We start from the raw sequence: 22808 nt of genomic DNA on the forward strand, positions 1-22808 counted from the left end.
TGAAATGCCTGCAAGCTGCATGGAAACTTTTAAAGAACACCATAACAAGGCTCAAACTATACATATACCCCAAATAAAAAAACCCAAATGAGTAAGAGGACCAAAAAAAAAATGCCACCATGGTTAAACAACAGAGTAAAAGAGGCAGTTAGAGATAAAAAGACATCCTTTAGAAATTAAAAGTCAAATCCTACTGAGGAAAATCAAAAAGGAACATAAACTCTGGCAAGTCAAGTCAATTAGGCAAGCCAAAAGAGAATCAGAAGAGCAACTAGCAAAAGACACAAAAAATAAGAGCAACATTTTTTTAAGTATATGAGAAGCAGTAAGTCTGCCAAACAATGAGTGGGGCCACTGGACGATTGAGGTGCTAAAAGATAACTCAAGGAAGACCAGGCCAATGCGGAGAAGCTCAATGAATTCTTTGCGTCAGTCTTCGCTGCAGAGGATGTGAGGGAGATTCCCACACCTGAACCATTCTTTCTAGGTGACAAATCTGAGGAACTGTCCGAGACTGAGGTGTCAGCAGGATCAGATGGTATTTAACCAAGAATTCTTAAGGAACTCACATATGAAATTGCAGAACTACTAATTATGGTATGTAATCTATTGCTTAAATCAGCCTCTCCACCAGGGTGCGCGCATTTGTATGTTTGGAAGTTAAAGCTGGACTGGTGTAGACTAGAAATAAGGTGAAAATTTTTAAGTGAGGGAATTAACCAGTGAGGGAACAGCCCAGGATTGTAAAATCACCACAGTCAATGACGTTGGAACAGTTTTTATAGTGGGGATGCTGAAAGCCATTGAACAAAACTGCAAACCTTGTATATAATGGAAACCACTTCAAACCAGGGGATGCTGCCGTACCCCCAGCACTCCTAGTTCCAGCACCCCTGACCACAGCCCCTTCCCAGTCCACCCCCAAAGACTGCATACTCTGAGTTTTTAAATATCAACCACTGCACTTCGCATATATCTGCAGCCTATTGTGTATCTAATTACAAAGCATTTTGCTTAATTTTACTACAATAGAATTGGAATATCAGAAATATCAATAGAACAGAAATATCAATCTAATTGTTATTCACAACTTGAAATACACTAACAGGCCACCATTTGTACACTACATAAAAACAAATATTGAAAACATTAAAAAAAAATATCAATAGACAGGTACCTGAAAAAAGTGGAAGGGTGAGCTCAGGATACATCCTTGCTAGCTCATATGAAAGAAGTGCCAATGATACACTGTAAAGAGGTGGTAATGGGCCATGTGTACCATACAGGATACTGCCAGGTCTTTGCTCAGCAACTTTCTTTGAATAAACAAAAAGCTTTGCCTCAAGAATCTATGGAAGAGAAGAAAGTGGGCAGTGAAGTGACAGGATTTCATTAGTACACAAAACTTTCACATTTCAACTTTAAACAGATTAAGAAATCACATAAAGGTCTACATGTTTCACAGTAAAATTTCCAAGTTGCAGAAATATTATAAATAATCATTTGCATAAATTTTTATACAAGTAATCACTGCAGCATTTATGATGATTATTATTTACTATATTTATTACTGTAGCGCCTAGTTGAAATTTCAAAACAAAAAGTAAAACATCCCAACCAAACTGTAATATATGGTAAGAAGTTCATGGTGAAAACAATGATAGGGCCACTTGCATTTGGTTACTGTTTTAAAGGATATTTTTTTTAAGTAGCTGATACATGCCTGCATAAGTTGCATGGAAATTTCATAAATCTCTCTGTTGGTGTCGGATGCCTTGAATAGCACTAGGTTTAAAAGTGTCACTATATCAAAAGGATAGTTCCTGGAAGAATAAATAGTACATTTTTGTCAACATTAGAATCTCAGCTTAAATTCACTCTGATCTCCTATGCATAATAATGAGCTAAAGAAAAATATCACCTCTGTTTTTTCCACTCCTCACCAGACTATAGGAAAGGGAGTTATTTACTGATGGATACATACTCCTGAGTCAGGTGGCCATCTGGTGAGGGAGGGATGGACAATTACCTTGAGACAATAATTAGGAATGCCCTGCAATTGCCTATTCCATAAACCTAAATTCTTTTTAAATATAGTATCTAATTTTTTATAAACTAACTCCCAAAAGCAAAGATGGTTGGACAGAGAGTTTCCAGGGATAAAATATTCTTCAAGCAATTCCACTGACAGTTAAAATAGCCTATTCTGGAAAAGGATATATTCCTCAATATGCACATTCCCAGACATTAAAGTTAAAGAGAACTCTCTATCAGACTGAAAAATTAATGAAGGATAAACATGAAGAATGGGACTGTATTGGCACAACAAATGACAAGCTCTTGCTGAAGAAATTCCACCATCCTAGGTATTCAAAATTTAGTGTAGAGTGGATAAATAAGAGCAGGGTCCTGAAGTGACTATTGCTAGAAAGGCAATTTTCCATGTAAGGTTATTTGGTCTTGCACAAATCTAGATTAGAGATTTCTCCCTTTTTCCATGTAGATATGCAAATACACTACCTTAGTTTTAGCCAACATAAAATTGTGGAATTTGTATATCTATCACTTTGACCATAACGAACACAGAACTAAGGGCCTGTTTACACTACAATTACAAATGAGTCAGAGGATCTGATTACAGAGGGTTCTCTCCGGACTTACTTATGAGATTGTTCTAAATTGTAACATAGACATGATCTTAACCATGTTCAGTAACTGACCTACAACCTTCTTCATTATCTTGTCTATTAGGCTGAGTCTTCACATGCAGATTTAGAATCCATAATTCACCACCACTGCAGCTCCACCAGTGGAAGCAATGGCAGAAGCTATAATGTAGACAGGACCCAGGAGGTTTTTACCACCGAGACTAGGATAGACAACATGGTGGTAAAACATACCTGAATCCTGTCTACATTAGAGTCTCCACCATTGTTATAATCAGTTGAGATACTGTGGCAGTGAAATGCAAGTCCTAAATTACCTAGTGTAGACAAAGGCTGCTGGGTTGTTGGATGGACACAGAGTGATTTCGGGGACATCTTTACTAAATCTACATACTGGTGTACCCCAGCTCTGCTGCTCCATGTCAATCTCTCTGGTCCTTCCCCAACCTGGTCCCTCCCACAGTTCACAAAGTTCAAATAATCCCCATCTGAGGGAGCATCCTGAAAGAGGAAACTATCAAGGGTTACAAAAGCATGCCTAAGAAAATGCTACACAAAAATCTAAAGATTAGGATAAAACAAGATTACATTAACAGAATAATTATATGGTAGAGTACATTGATACAGAATAGAAAGAACTAAGCTACATGAAAAATAGCAGTAAAATGGCCAATAAATAACTGTAGTTAAAAATAAAGAACACTGGCTATCTGGCATAGGCCTCCTCAAATGAATTTGACAATCATATGAACTGGTCTGGTCACTATTTGCAAATCTGTGGTCCTATCTTTAGTCAACTAAATCCATATTTAGACACCTAAATAAGTGGTATAATTTTCAAAATGATGAGCATCTAGCAATTTCCTACTTCTTAAATAAGTGTTCTGATTTTTTTAATGTACATAAATAAAGATTCAGATACCTAACCTGTAGCCTCTCTTATGTAGTATGATGGAGGCTTTATAGTTTTGCCTCAAGGAAAAAGTCTTAACTGACTAACTTCATCATCAAAATGCCACTGGCCAAGTTATTGCCAAAGGATATACCTTCCAGGAGTTTGAACCCAAGTAAAATCCCTGTAATTACTAGCTGAAAAGAAATGGAAGAAACTGTAAATAAATGTTTTCAATTACTCCAGTATTCCAGTCTGTAGGGACATGATTAGTGAAACTCCAGAACATATTATTTACGGTATCACAATAGAAATGTAGCATGGGAGACCATGGGCTGGGACAAACTGAGTTTTTTAATGGAGAGAATTCTTTGTGGAAAGAAAGGCATAAGTTATGCAATACTACATTGCTTATTTACAGCTGGATTAAGCGGAGGTCCCCCTATACTTACTGATAACTGAGGGAAGGATGGAATATGGGAAACTGCCAACAAGTTTTTAGTATTAGCTAAACTCTCAACATAGCTCCCCAAATAGGCAGAAATATGAGTTTCTTCTTGAAAGTGATCATGCATTTTAAACTATTGCCAATGGCACATAAATGAAACCCTTTCCCAGGGTCCTTAGTGCTATCTAATAAAAATCTGAGGAGAAAAGTCTGTAGGTGAAGGGCTAGTATTATTGTGTTTTCTTTTAAGATAGCAAAGCTGAATCTCAGAAGCTACTAAATCTACAAGCATAAAATTCCAATCATACTTTTTAAATCTCAGGGTAATGCAGCTTGTACTTGCAGCTGTTTCTATAAGAACAAAATAGAGTTTTGTTTACAGATATACCAAATTCTAAAATACTTACGTTTTGCTTTGCACTGTCCCACAAATTACCCTCTCAAAACATACTGATCAGACATCTTGACAAACTATTTTGTCAAGAAATCTCAGACTAAAATATATCAGCATTTCAAATGCCTAATCAGATGAAAACTATCCTTTATTTCAAAATAACTGTTAAACCTCTTTTCCACTTTAATCCTGAAAAGATACTAAGAAAAAAAACAAAACAAAAAAATGTTTATGTAGGACCTATACAAAAAAATTAATGTTTTGTGCTCCCACTCTATTAACATCATTGATAATGCTAATCTGAAAACAAAAGGTAAGGAAACTCAGGTCAAATCCAAGGGCAGTTAGAAAAAGGACAAAAGAAACTTTGGCAAATGAGAACATAGAAAACTTTTATTTTCATATTATTTACTCTGAAAGTATGGGAAAAATCCATCAAAATTGTTTTGGCACTAGGTTTAAAAATGGTGTTACAAATAGAAAGATTTAGGCCCTATTTCAACTTTCTGTGTATGGAAGGGTCAGAAGTTCAAATGGCTACACAGCAACAGGACGCTACAAGGGGCAACTTATCACGTGCTCAAAAAATGTGCCTCTGGTCTGTAAGAGAGTGACAGGGAAGTGTAGCCTCAAAACATTGTGTAAAAAGACATGACATGGGAATGCTAGCAGCAATTCCACATAGAACTTGCTCAACACCCTGGTAACTCCCTTGCAGACTTGATCGCATACACAGACAGTGACCACTGGCAATGCAGAGATTATTTTTTTAACCTTCCCCCAATACTGTGCTGACTTTGTCAGTATAAATAAGCGTGTTTGCAGAAGCATTTCATGTGGTAAGAGATGCTCTTCCAAACTTTTTGCACCTGGCCCCAGATCTGGTCCCTTTTCTCCTGTTTGCTGCAAAGTCCCAGAGGTGAATGTTATTCAGTAGATTTTCTAAGGCAGCATAACACTTGGCTATGCAGATGCTTCACTGTTCCCATTCACACACATGAGTTTTTTTCTGTGTCTTTCATAGCATGCGACCCAGGGCAATACAGCAACCAACAGCAGACACACTTACAGCTTCAACCATTATTTTTAAATGTAATGGAAAAGAACATTTAGAACCTGTTTCCAATAGAAACAAGTAGGATTACACAAGATATCTAGTGTGTAAACATCTTAGAAATAGCAGCCCTGATCTTGTTTCACATTAACTGCCTCAGGGACAGTCTAGTTTTAGGTTTATTAATACCTGCTTCCGCACACAGTCGCAATGGCTTTGAAGCATCCAGAAGCAAGCTGGTATGATCCAGTATAACACCGATCTATAGCCCAGTTGAAAAGATTTACTTGGTCCGGATTTAGTTCCAGCAACAAGACTACAACTTCACATCCAAGCTGATGAACCTGAATACACATAGAATGGCAATTATTATTTTTTGTAAAACACAAACCTCCCAAGGTTTCTTAAAATTATTCAGGGAGATAGACACAAAGTGACAAGACTAATCTGCCTTTTAAATGGGGGGGAGAGGAGGGGAAGGACCATGTTTATTGTACACTAAAGAGAAAAATAAAGTGGAGAGTTTACCATAAATGCATTTTATATATATCACAGCATGGGATTTCACTCAGTTTTGAATAGTCCACACTTCATAAAAATATGTCTTGCACAAAACCCATATATGTTAAATATATTTTTTAAAATAGACCTTCAAAATAAGGGTTGAAGCATAATATTATGATTAAGGCCAAGACCAGTGTGTCAGGAGATCTGGGTTGTATTCCCAGCTTTAACACACACTTGCTGGCTGACACTGGGTAACATCCATGTGCCTTTGCTATACACCCTGTAAAACAGAGATACTGCTAATTTTCTACCTCACAGGAGTGCTGTGAGGTTAATTGATTCATGTTTGTTTACTTAAAGGATTAAGTTTGGACTACATCTTTTTGTTTCTTCGATTGCAGGTAATGTAGAAGCACAAAAATTATTATTATTATTGAAATTTGTCACCAAATGAGGCTAGACTCACTGTAAAGACTCACACTAGTATTCAGTTAAACACCCGAGGTTGAGTTTAGCATAAAGGGAACACAATAAAAAAAAAAAAGAGACTACCTAAGATTTTATTCTGGTTGGGTTTCCTTTCCCATTAAATGTTGACAATTTGCCTTTTATGACTTAATGCATCCTTTATGTACTGATTTTCAACTGGTAATTTAAAGTACTGATGGTGAAAAACTAATCATAGGAGGGAAAATACTCTTTTCCCTCCCCTGCAGCTCTGACCATTTAGCATCCCGTCCATAAATCCCCTCAATGGCTTTCCTCACCTATAATGTGTGGACAGAAAAACTATGTTGTTATGGGGGACTTCAATTTTGGGAGACAAATGCTGGGGGGGTCTCATGCAGTCAATTGTAAAACATAATTAGAATTTCTAAAAATTATAGATGACAGTTTTCTAACACAAAAGGTATTGCACCCAAGATAATGTAACACTATTTTGGATCTCACATATGATGCGTGAAATTAACCATTGGACTGGAGGTTAGTGGTTATCTAGGGATGAGTGGTTATGATGTGATTACATTCAACAGGGGCAAACAGAGGATAGTCCCACACGTAATATATATACTTGGAGGTTCAAAAGGGCTAATATCTCAAAGCTGAGGGAAATTATCAATGAAATTGACTGATAAGAAAAATTTAGACATAAAAATGTGAACGAAAACTTGGAATTCTTTAAGAAGAATTTATGAGATGGCAAAAAGCCATGGTTACACAATCAAGAAACAGAACAATCTTGGCTAAAAGCCAATCTTAGTTCAGCAATGAAGTGAAAGCAGCAATAGAAATAAAAAAACAATATGTATCAATTGGAAAAAGGGGGAAATAGACATCAATCAATATAAATTAGACATTATGAAGTACAAACAATTGATAAGGAAGATGAAAACATCAGAGAAAAATCCATGTTTGGCTGGGCTAAGGACAATAAGGAGATTTTTAGATGTTAGGAGCAACAGAAATCTTTGCAATCATTCAATTATTTAATTGAGATGGAAAAATTATTAATAATGATGCATAAAAAGTAGATGTGTTTGTGACAATCAGCATTCAATAAATATTTCTGTTCTGTATTTGAAAAGAAGCAGAATGAAGTACTTATATCATATGATAACACTGGTCTACAATTTTTGAGAAGTCGTCTGCTTCAGAGATAAAATGTGCTATTTATTATGTATTTTGATGTGCTGAATTCAAATATGACAATTAAAACAACGGATTGGCTACTGTTTCTAAGATATTTAAGTTTTTACGTTTTATGTCTATGTATATTGTGTAGATAGAGTTTTAATCATAAATTGTAAACCTAGGTCTTTTGATGTGTTTATGGTTGCTTTACATGATAATATTTCACCTGTCCTGTTTATGTAACACTTTAAAAATCAGCAAAAGGGTTATATAAATAAAATTTATTATGAAACAAAAGACAAAAAACTATTATGTACATAGTTTGGTCCTATTCAGTGTCTACTCTGCACTTCTTGGCTTGTCTCTTGTATTCATTAAATGGAGCATCTCTTGTCACTGTTCAGCAATAGTCTGCAAGCATTGATGGGCTCCATTTGCCCTGATAGCGTTTCTCCATTGTTGCAATGTCCTGGTGAAATCGCTCGCCGTGCTCATCGCTCACTGCTCCGCAGTTTGGTGGAAAAAAATCTAGTTGAGAGTGCAAAAAATTTATCTTTAGTGACATGCTGCAACCAAGGCTTTTGTATGCCTTGAGGAGGTTTTCCACCAACAACCTGTAGTTGTCTGCCTTGTTCTTTCCGAGAAAATTTATTGCCACTAACTGGAAGGCTTTCCACGCCGTCTTTTCCTTGCCACGCAGTGCATGGTCAAATGCATCATCTCGAAGAAGTTCACGAATCTGAGGACCAACAAAGACACCTTCCTTTATCTTAGCTTCACTTAACCTTGGAAATTTTCCACGGAGGAACTTGAAAGCTGCTTGTGTTTTGTCAATGGCCTTGACAAAGTTCTTCATCAGACCCAGCTTGATGTGTAAGGGTGGTAACAAAATCTTCCTTGATTCAACAAGTGGTGGATGCTGAACACTTTTCCTCCCAGGCTCCAATGACTGTCGGAGTGGCCAGTCTTTCTTGATGTAGTGGGAATCTCTTGCACGACTATCCCATTCGCAGAGAAAACAGCAGTACTTTGTGTATCCAGTCTGCAGACCAAGCAAGAGAGCAACAACCTTCAAATGGCTACAAAGCTGCCACTGATGTTGGTCATGGTTTATGCACCTCAAAGTTGTTTCATGTTGTCATAGGTTTCCTTCATATGGACTGCATGACCAACTGGAATTGATGGCAAAACATTGCCATTATGCAGTAAAACAGCTTTAAGACTCATCTTCGATGAATCAATGAACAGTCTCCACTCATCTGGATCGTGAACGATGTTGAGGGCTGCCATCACACCATCGATGTTGTTGCAGGCTACAAGATCACCTTCCATGTAGAAGAATGGGACAAGATCCTTTTGAGGGTCCCGGAACATGGAAACCCTAACATCACCTGCCAGGAGATTCCACTGCTGTAGTCTGGAGCCCAACAGTTCTGCCTTACTCTTGGGGAGTTCCAAATCCCTGACAAGGTCATTCAGTTCACCTTATGTTATGAGGTGTGGTTCAGAGGAAGAGGATGGGAGACAATGTGGGTCCTGTGACATTGATGGTTCAGGACCAGAAGTTTCATCCTCTTCCTCTTCCTAGTCTGACTCAAGTGAGAATGATTTTGGTGCATCAGGAACCGGCAGTCCTTCTCTGTGGGGTACTGGGCGTACAGCTGATGTAATGTTTGTATAATGCACAGTCCACTTTTTCTTCTTTGACACACCTTTCCCAATGGGAGGCACAATGCAGAAGTAACAATTGCTGGTATGATCTGTTGGCTCTCTCGAAATCATTGGCACTGCAAAAGGCATAGATTTTCTTTTCCTGTTCAACCACTGGCAAAGATTTGTTCGCAAGTGTTGCAGCATATGTGTGGGGCGCACCTCTTGTCCTGATCTCCAATTTTGCAGCCAAAATAAAGGTGATAGGCTTTCTTAAACATAGTGGTTATACTGCGCTTTTGTGATGCAAAAATCACTTTACCACAAACATAGCAGAAGTTATCTGCACTGTTCACACAAGTACGAGGCATCTCTGCTCACTTTGGCTAAACAGAAATGTGTCCCTTTGCAAAATCAAACACTGACAAATAAGAGAGCACGCCACTGTATGATTTCTAGAGCTGATATAGGGCAATTTGTTCAGCAGAGTGATGTAAGCTTCGTTATGATTGCATCATCCATGACTTCTAGGAATAACATGATGCAATTCATATCATGTATGACGCAATACCAGCTTCAGATTGCATCATTCATTGTTTTGCCTAAAAAGCAAGTACTGTCCAAACCCAGTCATAGATTTATTCATAGATCCAGTCAAAGATGTATTTTAGTCATTTCTGGTTTAAATTGAGATCCCTTCCCTTTATAACTCACTTATCCTCCGCCATTCCCAAGTCAAAGGTTCTATATACTGACCTAATAGCATATCTTGAAAACTAGAGCCAATCAACAATTTTAAGCATCATTTTCGTTCTCAGTGACCCAGAATTAGTAAAGTTTGACTACATTTATTTCAGAAGCATTTTGATTGTAGAGCAGTGTAATGAAGAAGTACTTTTGAGTTCATTAGCAACTGAGGATGTTAGACAACATCTACAAGGGATAAACCTTTTTAGATAAGCAGGCCCAATAACTTGTACTCAATAGTTAAAAAAGAATTAGCTGAGGAAATCTCTGGCCTGGTGATGTTTATTTTTAATAAATCTTGGAATACTGGGGAAATTCCAGAAGACTGGAAGAGTGCTAATGTTATACCAATATTCAAAACAGGCAAGCGGGATGACCCCGGTAACTAATAGATTGGTTACTCTGACATCAATTACAGGCAAAATAATGGAAAAGCTAATAGTGGATTAAATTAACAAAGAATTAAAGGGTAGGAATATAATTAATGCCAGTCAGTCAACAGTATTTTGCAGAAAACAAGTCTTGTCAAACAAATCTGATTTATTTTTTGATGAGATTACATGTTTGGTTGATAAAGGTAACTTCGTAGACTTCTGTAAGGTGTTTGTCTTAGTACTGCATAATATTCTGATTAAAAATTAATACTGTACATATAAAGCACACCTTAAATAGATTAAGAGCTGGGTAACTGACAGAGCTCAAAAATTAGCTGTAAATGCAAAATTAACATTGAATGGGGGTGTTTCTAGTGGGGTTCTGCAGAAATTGGTATTAAAACTGATGCTATTCCACATTTTCATCAATGATCTGGAAATAAATATAAAATAACTGTTGATAAATTTTGTAGTTACAAAGATTGGTGGAATGGTAAAGAATGATGTGTACAGGGCAGTCACACAGAGCAATCTGAATCACTTGGTAACCTGGGCCCATTCAAACTAAACGTATTTTAATACAGCCAAATGCAAAATAATACATCTAGGAACAAGGAATGCCTATACCTACAGAATGGAATGGGGGACTGTATCCTGGAAAGCAGTGACTCTGAAAAGAATCTAGGGGTCATAGTGGACAAGCACCTCAATATGAGCTCTCAGTTCAATACTGTGGCAAAACGGGATATTGAGATCATTGGATGTACAAACAGGGGAGCAGTGAGTGATTTTTACCTCTGTATATGGCATTGGTTAGACCAGTACTGGAATACTGCATCCAATTCTGATCTCCACATTGTAAAGAGGACATAGAAAAATTGGAGAGGATGCAGAAGAGAGCCACAACAATTATTCGAGGGCTGGAAAAAATGCGTTATCATGAGAGACATAAAGAACTCAATCTGGCAGTTTATCAAAAAGAAGATTTAGAGGTGACTTAATTACAGCATATAAGTACCTTCATGGTAAATGGAGGAAGATTAAGCTACTGCGAATTTAGGCCACTTTACTTCTGAATGAGAGCATCCACATGGGATTTCATGTGCTTGAGCTTCACACCTTTAGCTGATTTGGCTTAACTTTTCTGAGTGTTCCTGAGTAGAGAAGCCCTCTGTGCAGCATGGACCTATCTAAACTACATTTTGTAAACCAATAGTCTACCTTACAGAACTACGTAAGTAACAAACATCATTCTGCAGAGATACATATGACAACACTGAGATGCAGAGACATCAGGGCAGAAAGTCTCTCTTCCCTTTATCATCTAACCAGAAATGTCTTTAGGGCAGAATCATTTTAAATGCAAAAATAATCTATCAAATTATTACTCATGGAGTTATTTTCAAACACTAACAAGTCAATAAATATTTGGTTGTTACAGATCCAGGATATAAGGTAAAGACTCATCTTCCAATTCTGTGGGCTTACTTTTTCCTAAAATGAGTAGTTTTTTTGCTACCTTCTGAAGATCTGCCCACTCACATTGACTCACTCAGATTTGCCTTACTAGCAGCTATATTACTGAGCAGGAAATTATTTTACATTCTTACTTCACAAGACCTGGGAGCAGGTGGGATGGAAATACTCCAAACAGAAATATAAATACTTTTTGAGATCATACTCTCCTTGACCTTTGTATTAGTAATGGATGAAAAAACCTAAAATATTGCTGCAAACCAGTGTGAACCTAATAACAGAATCCTGTTTAGTTTGTATGCTACATAAACTGTGTGTCCTGAAATAATAAAATTCCTTTTACTATTTAAATGTTATTGTGATACGGTTCGTTATGAATTTGTAATTGAATACTGCACGGATCTATTGTTTTCTGTTCAAAACAAAGGTCACAAAGCCTACCGTTATAGAGTGGACTGTATTCAACAAGTACAGAGTTTAAAATCATTTAAAAAACATACATTATTGATGAGGTACTTACTCGTAAATCTTGACAAGCTAGAATGTTATCAAGCCATTTATAAAGATAGCCATCAGGGGAAAGACCCACATTGTCAAATACAGGGCCACAGCAGAGTACAGCTGACATTGCCTAGTAATACAGAGAAATCTGTTAATTAGGCAAGTGTTTAACATTTGTGAATGTGTTTAACAGACTGTGCTTGCAAGACATTTCCAATTGCTACCTGTTTTTAGTGAAATAGAGCTTTTTTGCTAGATTTCAACATTTACATTGATCTAGAAGGTAACTGCATTAGTTAAAATAGGTTAATTATAATTAAAAACTGCATTAATTAATTCAAATGCTGAATTAAAAAATTAAACACATTAAAGGCACACTGCAATAAGAACACTTTACAAATGCTTCAAAATGTGTTTTGTCATTTCAGCCAATCTGTTCTTAATGAGATTATAAAACCTATTAAACATTTCATTAGCATCATATTCTCTGTCTAAATTAAAATTGTTTTATATCATTTGATGCAGCATATACTGGTACATAAAACATTATTTTCCCAGTTTACTTAGGTGCTTGGGTTGCAGCTGTTAGAGCTGGACAAGACTTTTAAAACTACTGAGTACATCCCCATATAAGTGTAGGATATAGTCCTCTGGAAATACGATGTATCAGATACTGAACTGATACTGCACTTGATCTTAGGGCCTGATATGCTGCTTCCACTGAAGTCAGTGAAAGCTTTTCCTTACTGAAAATCCAAATAATAAAACAAAATTTCACTCTATGTGGGCAAAAAAGAAATAAGCTACAAGAAATGACTTTAGATTATAATTTTGGAAAGAAAAATAGGAATTTTTAACTTTATAGATCTCTCTCTCTCTCAAAATAATCAATTACTTTAAATAAAAGGAAACAAATAACCATATCTGCCTCTTTTAAATGTCTAAATTTAGGATTTGTTGTTGTAATTTATATTACTGAATAGATCACTTTACATAGTGGAAAGAAAATATGCTATACCTTTAATGCACAATACTGGTATCTTGTAATCTGGTGATTTCTGTCACTGTAACGATCCAGTGGTGTAAACATAATACTGAAAGGTCCAGCCCATTGACTAAATAAGATGAAAAGGTGGTGCCTTAAGCTTTGCTGAGGGAAGAGAAATCTCCGATGGTGAACTAAGGGAATAAAAATAAAATTCGTCATGGCTTGCTAAAGTAAAATAAACCCAATAGAAATAATCAGTCAGTGCCCTCTCCCAATGGCAGTAGTGATAGCATGTGAATTTCACACTTCCATGAATAGGAAGTCTTTCCTTATATTTGAGGATACACATAGTCCAAAGTAGCTAAACATCTTTTGTTAATCTAATATAGTTAATAAGACACATTTTATTTTGAAGAGCCTTAATGTTTTGAATGAACATGTGTTTATATTTTGTAATCATGTCTGTGTACAACTAACTTTAGAATCAGGGTTTTGGAATTCACTGCCTCATGTACTTCTTTCATGGTAAACTCCTACCTGCTTAAAGCAACAGAGGGTCCTGTGGCACCTTTAAGACTAACAGAAGTATTGGGAGCATAAGCTTTCGTGGGTAAGAACCTCACTTCTTCAGATGCAAGTGAGGTTCTTACCCACGAAAGCTTATGCTCCCAATACTTCTGTTAGTCTTGAAGGTGCCACAGTACCCTCTGTTGCTTTTTACAGATTCAGACTAACATGGCTACCCCTCGGATACTCCTACCTGCTTGGTATTTCCAGGTCTTTCAGCATAAGCTCTAATAGGGATATACGCTGTCCTACTATAGTAACAGGTGGAGATAGGAAATAGAGCAAAGCTTTTATCATATCATTCCCTTATAAAGAGGTTTGGTAGGCTAACTCAAATGCTAAGACAGTTCCTGAGCAAAAGAAAAATATCTATTAATGTTAAAAAAAAAAAGTGAGAAAAAAATTCAGAAGTTTTCAAAATTCTTCCAACTCAAAACAGGATGGGGGATAGGATCTCTCAGATGGCAGACAGAGACTAGGGAGATACTAATTTAATGGGGAAGAAATTACCATTCTTCAACATCCTTGTATGCCAGCCCAGAAATAGGAATTTCAGATAGCAATGTGCAATACAAAATTAAACAGAGCAGAAATTCACCCTGTGGGGCTGAAATGAACAAGAGAAAATTTTCCTAGCCCAGTGAAAAGGGAAAATCCATAAGAGAAGGAAATGACAAAAAGGTTTAAGTTCTGCATTATCCAGATAAAAAATAGTTCCCTTGAGAGGGCCTAGCCCAGTCCTGCTGCTACTTCTCCTGAAGCAGAGCCATTGCACTGACAGGTTGCTGGACTCATTTTGCCTTTGGCTATAAGGCAGGGAGGGGAGTTGTACAAGACCAATAAAAACATGGAACTGCATATACTAGAACTATCTCTGCTCAGTTACAGGACCTGTTAACCACAGAAATTAATGCACAGGCCTGCCAGCTGGTTAAGAGTGGACACACTGAACCTATAGAGTACACTATTAAAAAGGCATTTCTGGTTAACTAGAAAGAGGCATGGCACACTGCTACTGGTGGGCTGTTTCATCCCACGTCCAAAGAAGATAAAACCCCAAAGTCTAGTATAGCTAACCAATAAAAATTGCAAGTCAATATTTACAATTATCTAAAGATAACGGAAGCTAACAATGAAAATGTGTTTGTCAAGGAATTACATATTATGGCTTTGTTAGTTTTTGCCATGTTTTAACATCTGCTTGTTAACAGAAAGATAATTGTCTCTTCATAAAGAAATTTTGAATTAATTAACTAACAGTTATTGTTGGCTTTCTGCAGAACATATAAAACGGCTGTTTCAATGTGCAAAGTTCATAGAAATATAGTTACTATAGATAATGCAAACTAGATCATAAACACAATGAAAATACATGCAAAGAGGAATACCTTTGCAAATATTCACTACTGAGTAATTTCTTACACAAACCCTATATGGATGGGAACAGAAAAAAGGATTTCAGTAAATTGTCCACTGATAACAGCTAATGAGATGGCACCATTCAAATTAATGGGATTTTTCTATTGACCGGAATGGGAGCAGGATCAACTATAGATGGTCACTATGGACTTCTTTTCCTTATCTTGTACATATCTTAGGGCAGGTCTTCACTACGGGGGGGGAGGGGGTCGATTTAAGATTCGCGTAGCTGAATTCGACCTATCGGAGCCGACTTACCCCGCTGTGAGGACGGTGGCAAAATCGACCTCTGCGGCTCCCTGTCGACGGCGCTTACTCCCACCTCCGCTGGTGGAGTAAGAGCATCGATTCGGGGATCGAGAGATCGATTTCTACCCACCGATTCAGGCGGGTAGTGTAGACCTAGCCTAAGGATATGTCTACACTATGGGATTACTCCGATTTTACAGAATTCGATTTTTGGCAACAGATTGTATAAAGTCGAGTGCATACAGCCACACTAAGCACATTAATTCGGCGGTGTGCGTCCATGTACCGAGGCTACCGTCGACTTCCGGAGTGTTGCACTGTGGGTAGCTATCCCAGAGCTATCCCATAGTTCCAGCAGTCTCCCCCACCCATTGGAATTATGAGTTGAGCTCCCAATGCCTGATGGGGCCAAAAATTAGCCGCGGGTGGTTATGGGTAAATGTCATCAGTCAATCCTCCCTCTGTGAAGGCAACGACAGAAATCATTTTGCGCCCTTTTCCCTGCATTGCCCGGGCAGAGGCCATAGCACGGCAACCATGGAGCCCGTTCAGCCTTTTTTCATTGTCACCATATGTCTACTGGATGCTGCTGACAGACGCGGAACTGCAGCGCTACACAGCAGCATCCCCTTGCCTTTACAAGTTGGCAAAGACGGTTACCAGTCATAATGTACTGTCTGCTGCTGTCATGGGTGCTCCTGGCTGGCCTTGGTTAGGTCGGTCGGGGGCACCTGGACAAAAATGGGAATGACTCCCCAGGTCATTCTCTTCTTTAAGTTTTGTCTAATGGAGAGTCAGTCCTGCCTAGAATATCAGGCAAGCCTACTAAAGAACCGGAGAGGCAAACGACCACTCCGGGTCAGAGCCCCAGACATCCTGCAGAAATGATGAGCTGCATGCCATTCTAGGGGTGCCCCTACAACAACCCCACCTGTTGCTTCCCTCCTCCCCCACCCCTCTCGGGCTACCTTGGCAGTTATCCCCCCATTTGTGTGATGAAGTAATAAAGAATGCATGAATTTGAAACAACACTGACTTTATTGCCTCTGCAAGCAGAGATCAAAGGGGGGAGGGGAGGGCAGTTGGCTTACAGCAAAGTAGAGTGAACCACCATTCTGCACTTGCTCAGCCTATAGCTGAAAATGGGAATCTGTGATAAGCACTAGGATAGAAGCACAGGTAGGACTGAATCTCCATTTGTGTGTGGGCCTTTGGTTGACACTGGTAAAATACAAAATGTCCCAGGATATGTATGTTGGGGGACAGTTCTAAACGGCAGATTTACTTTTTTATTTGCAGCAAAATGTAGAGGTCTAAGTATCTGATTGTGAGCCCTGAGAGCAAGGGGTAGGTTGGGGTAGGTGCGACCGTGCGGTGCTGCTGACTGGGAGAGCAGCCTGAGGCAGAAGCCTTCAGATCACATGATATTCCAGGCAGGACTGAATCTCTATTACACAAAACTTAAAGAAGAGAATGTCCTGGAGTCATTCCCATTTTTGTCCAGGTGCCCCTGACCGACCTCACCAAGGCCAGGCAGGAACACCCACGTCTGCCCAGGTGCCCCTGACCGAACTCACCAAGGCCAGCCAGGAGCACCCATGTCTGCCTAAGCGCCCCTGACTGACCTCACCGAGGCCAGCCAGGAGCACCCACGGGACAACGATGATGGTTACCAGTCATACTGCACCGTCTGCCATCCGCAAGGCAAGGGGACGCTGCTGTGTAGCGGGCAGCACCACGTCTGCCAGCAGCATCCAGTAGACATACGGAGACAGTGAAAAAAGGCGAGAAACAACAATGTTTTTGACCCTTCAGGCATTGGGAGCAAAACCCAGAATTCAAATGGTTTTCAGAGAGTGCGGAAACTGTGGGATAGCTACAGTCGTCAGTTGCCCCTCCCTCCGTGAGCATCCATTTGATTCTTTGGCTTTCTGGTACGCTTGTCTCAGCTCCTTACGTTTCACACAGCACTGTGTTGAGTTCCTATTGTGGCCTCTGTCCATCATGGCCTTGGAGATTTTTTCAAATGTTTTGGCATTTTGTCTTTTGGAACGGAGTTCTGATAGAACAGATTCATCTCCCCATACAGAGATCAGATTCTGTATCTCCCGTACGGTCCATGCTGGAGCTCTTTTTTGATTCTGACTGTGCTGATGAACTCTGCATGGTCACCTGTGTTGATCAGTGCTCCACGCTGGGCAAACAGGAAACGAAATTCAAAAGTTTGCGGGACTTTTCCTGTTTACCTGGCCAGTGCATCTGAGTTCAGATTGCAGTCCAGAGCGGTCACAATGGTAAACTGTGGGATAGATCCCGGAGGCAAATACTGTCGAATTGCGGCCACACTAACCCTAATTCAAAATGGCAATGTCGATTTCAGCGCTACTCCCCTCATCGGGGAGGAGTACAGAAATTGATTTTAAGAGACCTTTATGTCAAAGTAAATGGCTTTGTTGTGTGGACGGGTGCAGGGTTAATTCGATTTAACGCTGCTAAATTCGACCTAAACTCATAGTGTAGACCAGGCCTTATATATGTTACATATATCATACACCTGAAAACAACCAAATCATGAAACCATCCAGTTGTGCACGTTTCTGGCCTATGTTAATGCGTACTCTCATTACTCTTTCCCTAATTCTTCTGCATTCCCACCTTCCTACTCCTTGGTACACCTGTTGATGTTGTCTGTCAAATATTCTGTAAACAGCAAATGTACTGGGAGCGAGCAAGTGTCCATATTTTAGTTTCTATTAGTTAGATGAAGCCTTTTGAAGCAGACCTTTTTACTTTATTTGCTAATAGAATTACTTTACATTTTAAAAACAATCTTGCAACAATGCATGAGTATATGGCAATATTATAATAATATAGCAAAGCAAGAGCAGATATGAACAATCCGTTGCTGTAAGAAAGGCCAAAGGGAGTTTTGCTGAAATGGGGTACAACTGGAAGCAAGTTTTCCACTATATGTTTAAAACTGAAAAAACATTTACTGCAGCTATCAATAGAAATTTTTTTCTTTTCTATGGGCCTGACTGAGTTCCCATGAAGTTAATGAAAATTTTGACACTTCAAAGGTTGCAGGATAAAGCCCTATGTAAAAGAAATCTGGAGCTGCAGCAGGCTGTGTATGGTTCATTTGCTGGGCTTAGAAAGAGAAGAGTCATATATATGTGCATTGCAAGCTTTTCTATGTTTTTTGTTTTGATTCTTGAGAGAATTCTGTATTCAGTTGCCCAAATTCCCTCTAATATTGGCCACAAAACAACCTTATAAAGCGTGGCTTATAAAGAGAAAACCAGAAAAATTAAATAGTGAATTAATATATCAATTGTACTTACACTGTGTTAAATGTAGTTGTGTAATATAATGAGGTAATATATCATACCTGGAACACACTGAATCAAGTTGGCAGTCATGGCACTGAAATGTGCTCTCATGTCCTTAAGAATTTCAACTTCTTTATCATTTTCAGCCTCTAGCAGCATGCGAGTTAGATCAACATACTCTAAGAACAAGGCTCCAAGGGCTAAAGTATCCCTCTCTAAGGCTCCATTTGTACTACGATAAAGAAAAGTTGAACATTTCAATATGAGTGACAGTGCATTTAACTTGCAACGTAATACGTTATAATCTTTAAACACAGATTTGAAGCTTCCATAGTCGCATATTAAAAAAAAAAACACATATTTTGTATGTTTTATAATTGTTCAAAGAAGCTACTAACAAACAGAATGATGACATCACCAGTGGAAATTCTTCCATACAAAACAGTGTTACCTGTCACTTATAACACCAGCATCAGCAAGCAATTCAAAAATTCGCAATAGCTGCAGTCTCAGCAGATCTCGGCGCTCACGGCGTTTCTTATTCTTGGGGTTAAAAAAAGAGATACTTAATACATGTGGAGGTGCAGACATTAAAATAATGCAAGCCTGGTCATTGAAGCTGTGTTTAAAGCAAAGCAGTATTACTGATGTATTTGCTTATGATGGAGTACTACTACATTTGCGTGTACCATAGTACAGGTATGCTTACATAACAACACAGGTATGTTCACATTTCTAACTTTCTAAACAATTCTTGAAGAAACAGTTTATAGCCATATTTGTCCATGAGGAAAAAGTGGACATGGTATTCTTGAAATTCTGGACCAGAAATAACTTTTAATATTCAAGTTTTGGTGCTAAAAACACACTTTCTTCATGTGCTGAAATATTATCATATGATATCCAAGAATGTTGCCTCTTGGATCTTTGAAAGTGAGCATCAACAGTACTTCCTACAACCATGGTAGTCTCAGTTCATAAACTCTCTCCTGTATTTTATATTTTCACTAGGAGAAAGTGTGGTTTAGTATCTCAGAACCTCAAGGCTTCCTCGTCACCTAACGCTTCCAGGAAACTCTCCTTCACCTCCAGAAAAAACCCTGCTTTGCTCCTGACAAACGTGAAGTCAGCTAGCAAGGCCTGCTCTTTGCCTGGACCGCTGTAAGTAGGGTGACAGGGGAGGGTGGTAATAGGCACCTACATAAGAAAACCCTGAATACCGCGGCTGTCCCTATAAAATCAGGATATCTGGTTAACCTAGCTGGAAGTGCAGCCTACAAAGCCTTCTTGGGAGTGAAGGGAGCTACAAAGATGACTTATTTTGTCTTCCAGTGAACACCAGAAAGTATGTCTTCCTTCTCCTTCCCCTCTTCCTATTGCTCTAAATTACAAAAAAATCAAGGGAAAGTGATAAGACCAGTCACTGCACTTAGTAGTGGAATTTGCAGTCAATATAGGAAAACCTCATTAAAAGTTATATTTTCCCTGAGCACAAGGGCAGTCTACACTTGAAAGTTATACCAGCATAATTATTTTGTTTAGGGGTGTGATTTGTTATCAATATAGTTATACTAGTACAATCCCTAGTGCGGATGCAGTTATATCAATATAAAGATACCTTAGATGGGAATAAGTTACATTGGTATAAGCAATTTTATTTTATTTATATCGATTTAATTGCATCCACACTGGGGGGCTGGAGGTTACAGAACTAGAACTATACCAGTAGAAGGGCAGCTTTCTAGTGTAGACAAGGGCTAACAGAAACTGAAGTCCCTGGTAAGACCTGTCTATACTACAGAGATAAACCATATTTCCAACATGGTTGTGGTTCAGTCATGTTACAATATCTTTTCCCCTCACCATTGTAAGTGGGATTTCACTATATCTAAATTCACCATGAAGAGGTGCCACTGTATTTAACTAACTTGTTCCTCCCCTAAAAAATATAAATAAAAATGTATGAACTGTATATTTTACACAATAATTTAATTTTAAATAATCCATTTAAATTCAGTTTTAAATGGAATTGCTTTCTAATTTTTTCTTATTAAAAAGTTCCTTTATTAAATATCAAGCTAGAGTTACCAATAGACTGTCTTTCTGTTTTTTTTTTTTTTTAAGAAACACATTTACTACTTTTAACTTCATGTTGCAATTTAAATAAACAAAACTCATTTCTTGAACTAACCTCTGGTCTTCTTTCTAGGGCTTCTTTCATTAATGGGTGAAGTTCTTCTACTAATTCCCTAAAATAAAACAAAACAAAAACTTTCTAAACAAAATCCTTCATAATTGAGTTCATCTTCATGAATGAAATGCTCCTTTTAAGACAAAGAGTATTACACTGCACTCTATAAGGCTTCTATAACACATTTATTGATCTGGATAGTGTATGTTCCCTCCCAGCTACATATTTGGGCACTGATATTCTTGTGATCCAACGAGCAAGGACAAATCTTAGGAAGGGTTCCAACTAGGGCTGCAGTTTCTACACCAAGGCAGTGGGAGAAGGTACTAACATAATGGAAGGTTAGATTAAACCTAATACGAATAGAAAGGTAAAGCTTTTTAGTGCTTCTGAAATATTAAGTTACTGGGGAAAAGCTATCTGTAGCTTTCACCCAGAACTTCCATCCAATACCACATCATAAGCATAGACTGCTAATTCAGTGCTCCTTGTCACTACCTTCTCCCACAAAATTCAACACCCTATTTATTACATAAACACTAACATTTTAGAATTAAAATTTTAAAAATTAATAATTTTACATTAAAACAAAAACAGCATATCTGAATTAAAAGTAAGTTCCTGAGATTATTGTAAACTGTGCAGTACCTGAAAACAAGAGAATTTGTTCTTCCAAATCCTAATACAAGTGATTCTGTGATTTCTATGCTTTCAAGTCTCATCAAAGGTACTAGCTGCTTTAACAGGACTCCAACAGATGGGGTTCCAATAGCCTAAAATATATTTATTAAGAAATCACCAACATTTAATTATTAGCATTATCCATATCAAATAAACAATTACAGATTCCAAAGCATAAATGAGTATTCAACAAAAAAAGAATAATTTAAGAGTCAAAAAGTGCCTTTTGTAAATCATAATGAAATCACTTTATAACTGTGGATATGTTCTAATTGTCTGTCTTCTACATCATATCTATGTGAGTAAAGTCCAGTATATATATGGATCAAAGCAATTTCAATCACTGATTTTAATCATGATTTAAATCAGCAACCAGAAAACATTGATTTAAAGGTTTAAAACAAATACAAGGAAGTTCTTCTTCACGCAGCACACAGTCAACTTGTGGAACTCCTTACCTGAGGAGGTTGTGAAGGCTACGACTATAACAGCGTTTAAAAGAGAACTGGATAAATTCATGGTGGTTAAGTCCATTAATGGCTATTAGCCAGGGTGGGTAAGGAATGGTGTCCCTAGCCTCTGTTTGTCAGAGGATGGAGATGGATGGCAGGAGAGAGATCACTTGATCATTGCCTCTTAGGTCCACTCCCTCTGGGGCACCTGGCATTGGCCACTGTCGGCAGACAGGATACTGGGCTAGATGGACCTTTGGTCTGACTCGGTACGGCCATTCTTATGTTCTTATGTTCTAAATAATTAATTTTGAATCTTGTTTTACATTTGAACTTACTTATATTCCTTAAAAAAGGTTTATTCTCATTGGTTGGTAACCATTAAAACATGTTGATTTGCAACCAGATATACTCTTTCACTAAATGTAGTGCTTCTTTTTGCTAACCAGGAGGATACACTATATCTATACACATTTATTTAAGCAATTAGATAGCTTTAACTTACATTTATTCAGACTCTTAATTTTTTACATTTTTCTATGTTAGAAAATGGAGAGTGTTGCATTTCTCATTTACTAGATGATGATT

At 38.0% G+C, this 22808-nt stretch overlaps 1 protein-coding gene across 8 annotated transcripts in view; it reads right to left on the bottom strand.

Annotated features, from left to right (window-relative positions):
• FRY (FRY microtubule binding protein) overlaps positions 1-22808 on the bottom strand; it is a 422104-nt gene that overhangs the window by 132405 nt on the left and 266891 nt on the right. For all 8 annotated transcript variants that reach the window (XM_054015341.1, XM_054015336.1, XM_054015335.1 and 5 more), the window contains exons 23-31: positions 21736-21860; positions 21088-21145; positions 19348-19439; positions 18956-19128; positions 13360-13520; positions 12361-12471; positions 5644-5798; positions 1724-1823; positions 1178-1349 (exon numbers count right to left, since the gene is read on the bottom strand). In XM_054015341.1, coding sequence (XP_053871316.1) covers positions 1178-1349; positions 1724-1823; positions 5644-5798; positions 12361-12471; positions 13360-13520; positions 18956-19128; positions 19348-19439; positions 21088-21145; positions 21736-21860 — 1147 coding nt within the window. The remainder of the gene's footprint in view (positions 1-1177; positions 1350-1723; positions 1824-5643; positions 5799-12360; positions 12472-13359; positions 13521-18955; positions 19129-19347; positions 19440-21087; positions 21146-21735; positions 21861-22808) is intronic.

Source organism: Malaclemys terrapin, chromosome 1, assembly GCF_027887155.1.
Source record: "Malaclemys terrapin pileata isolate rMalTer1 chromosome 1, rMalTer1.hap1, whole genome shotgun sequence".
NCBI classification, from domain to species: Eukaryota; Metazoa; Chordata; order Testudines; family Emydidae; genus Malaclemys; species Malaclemys terrapin.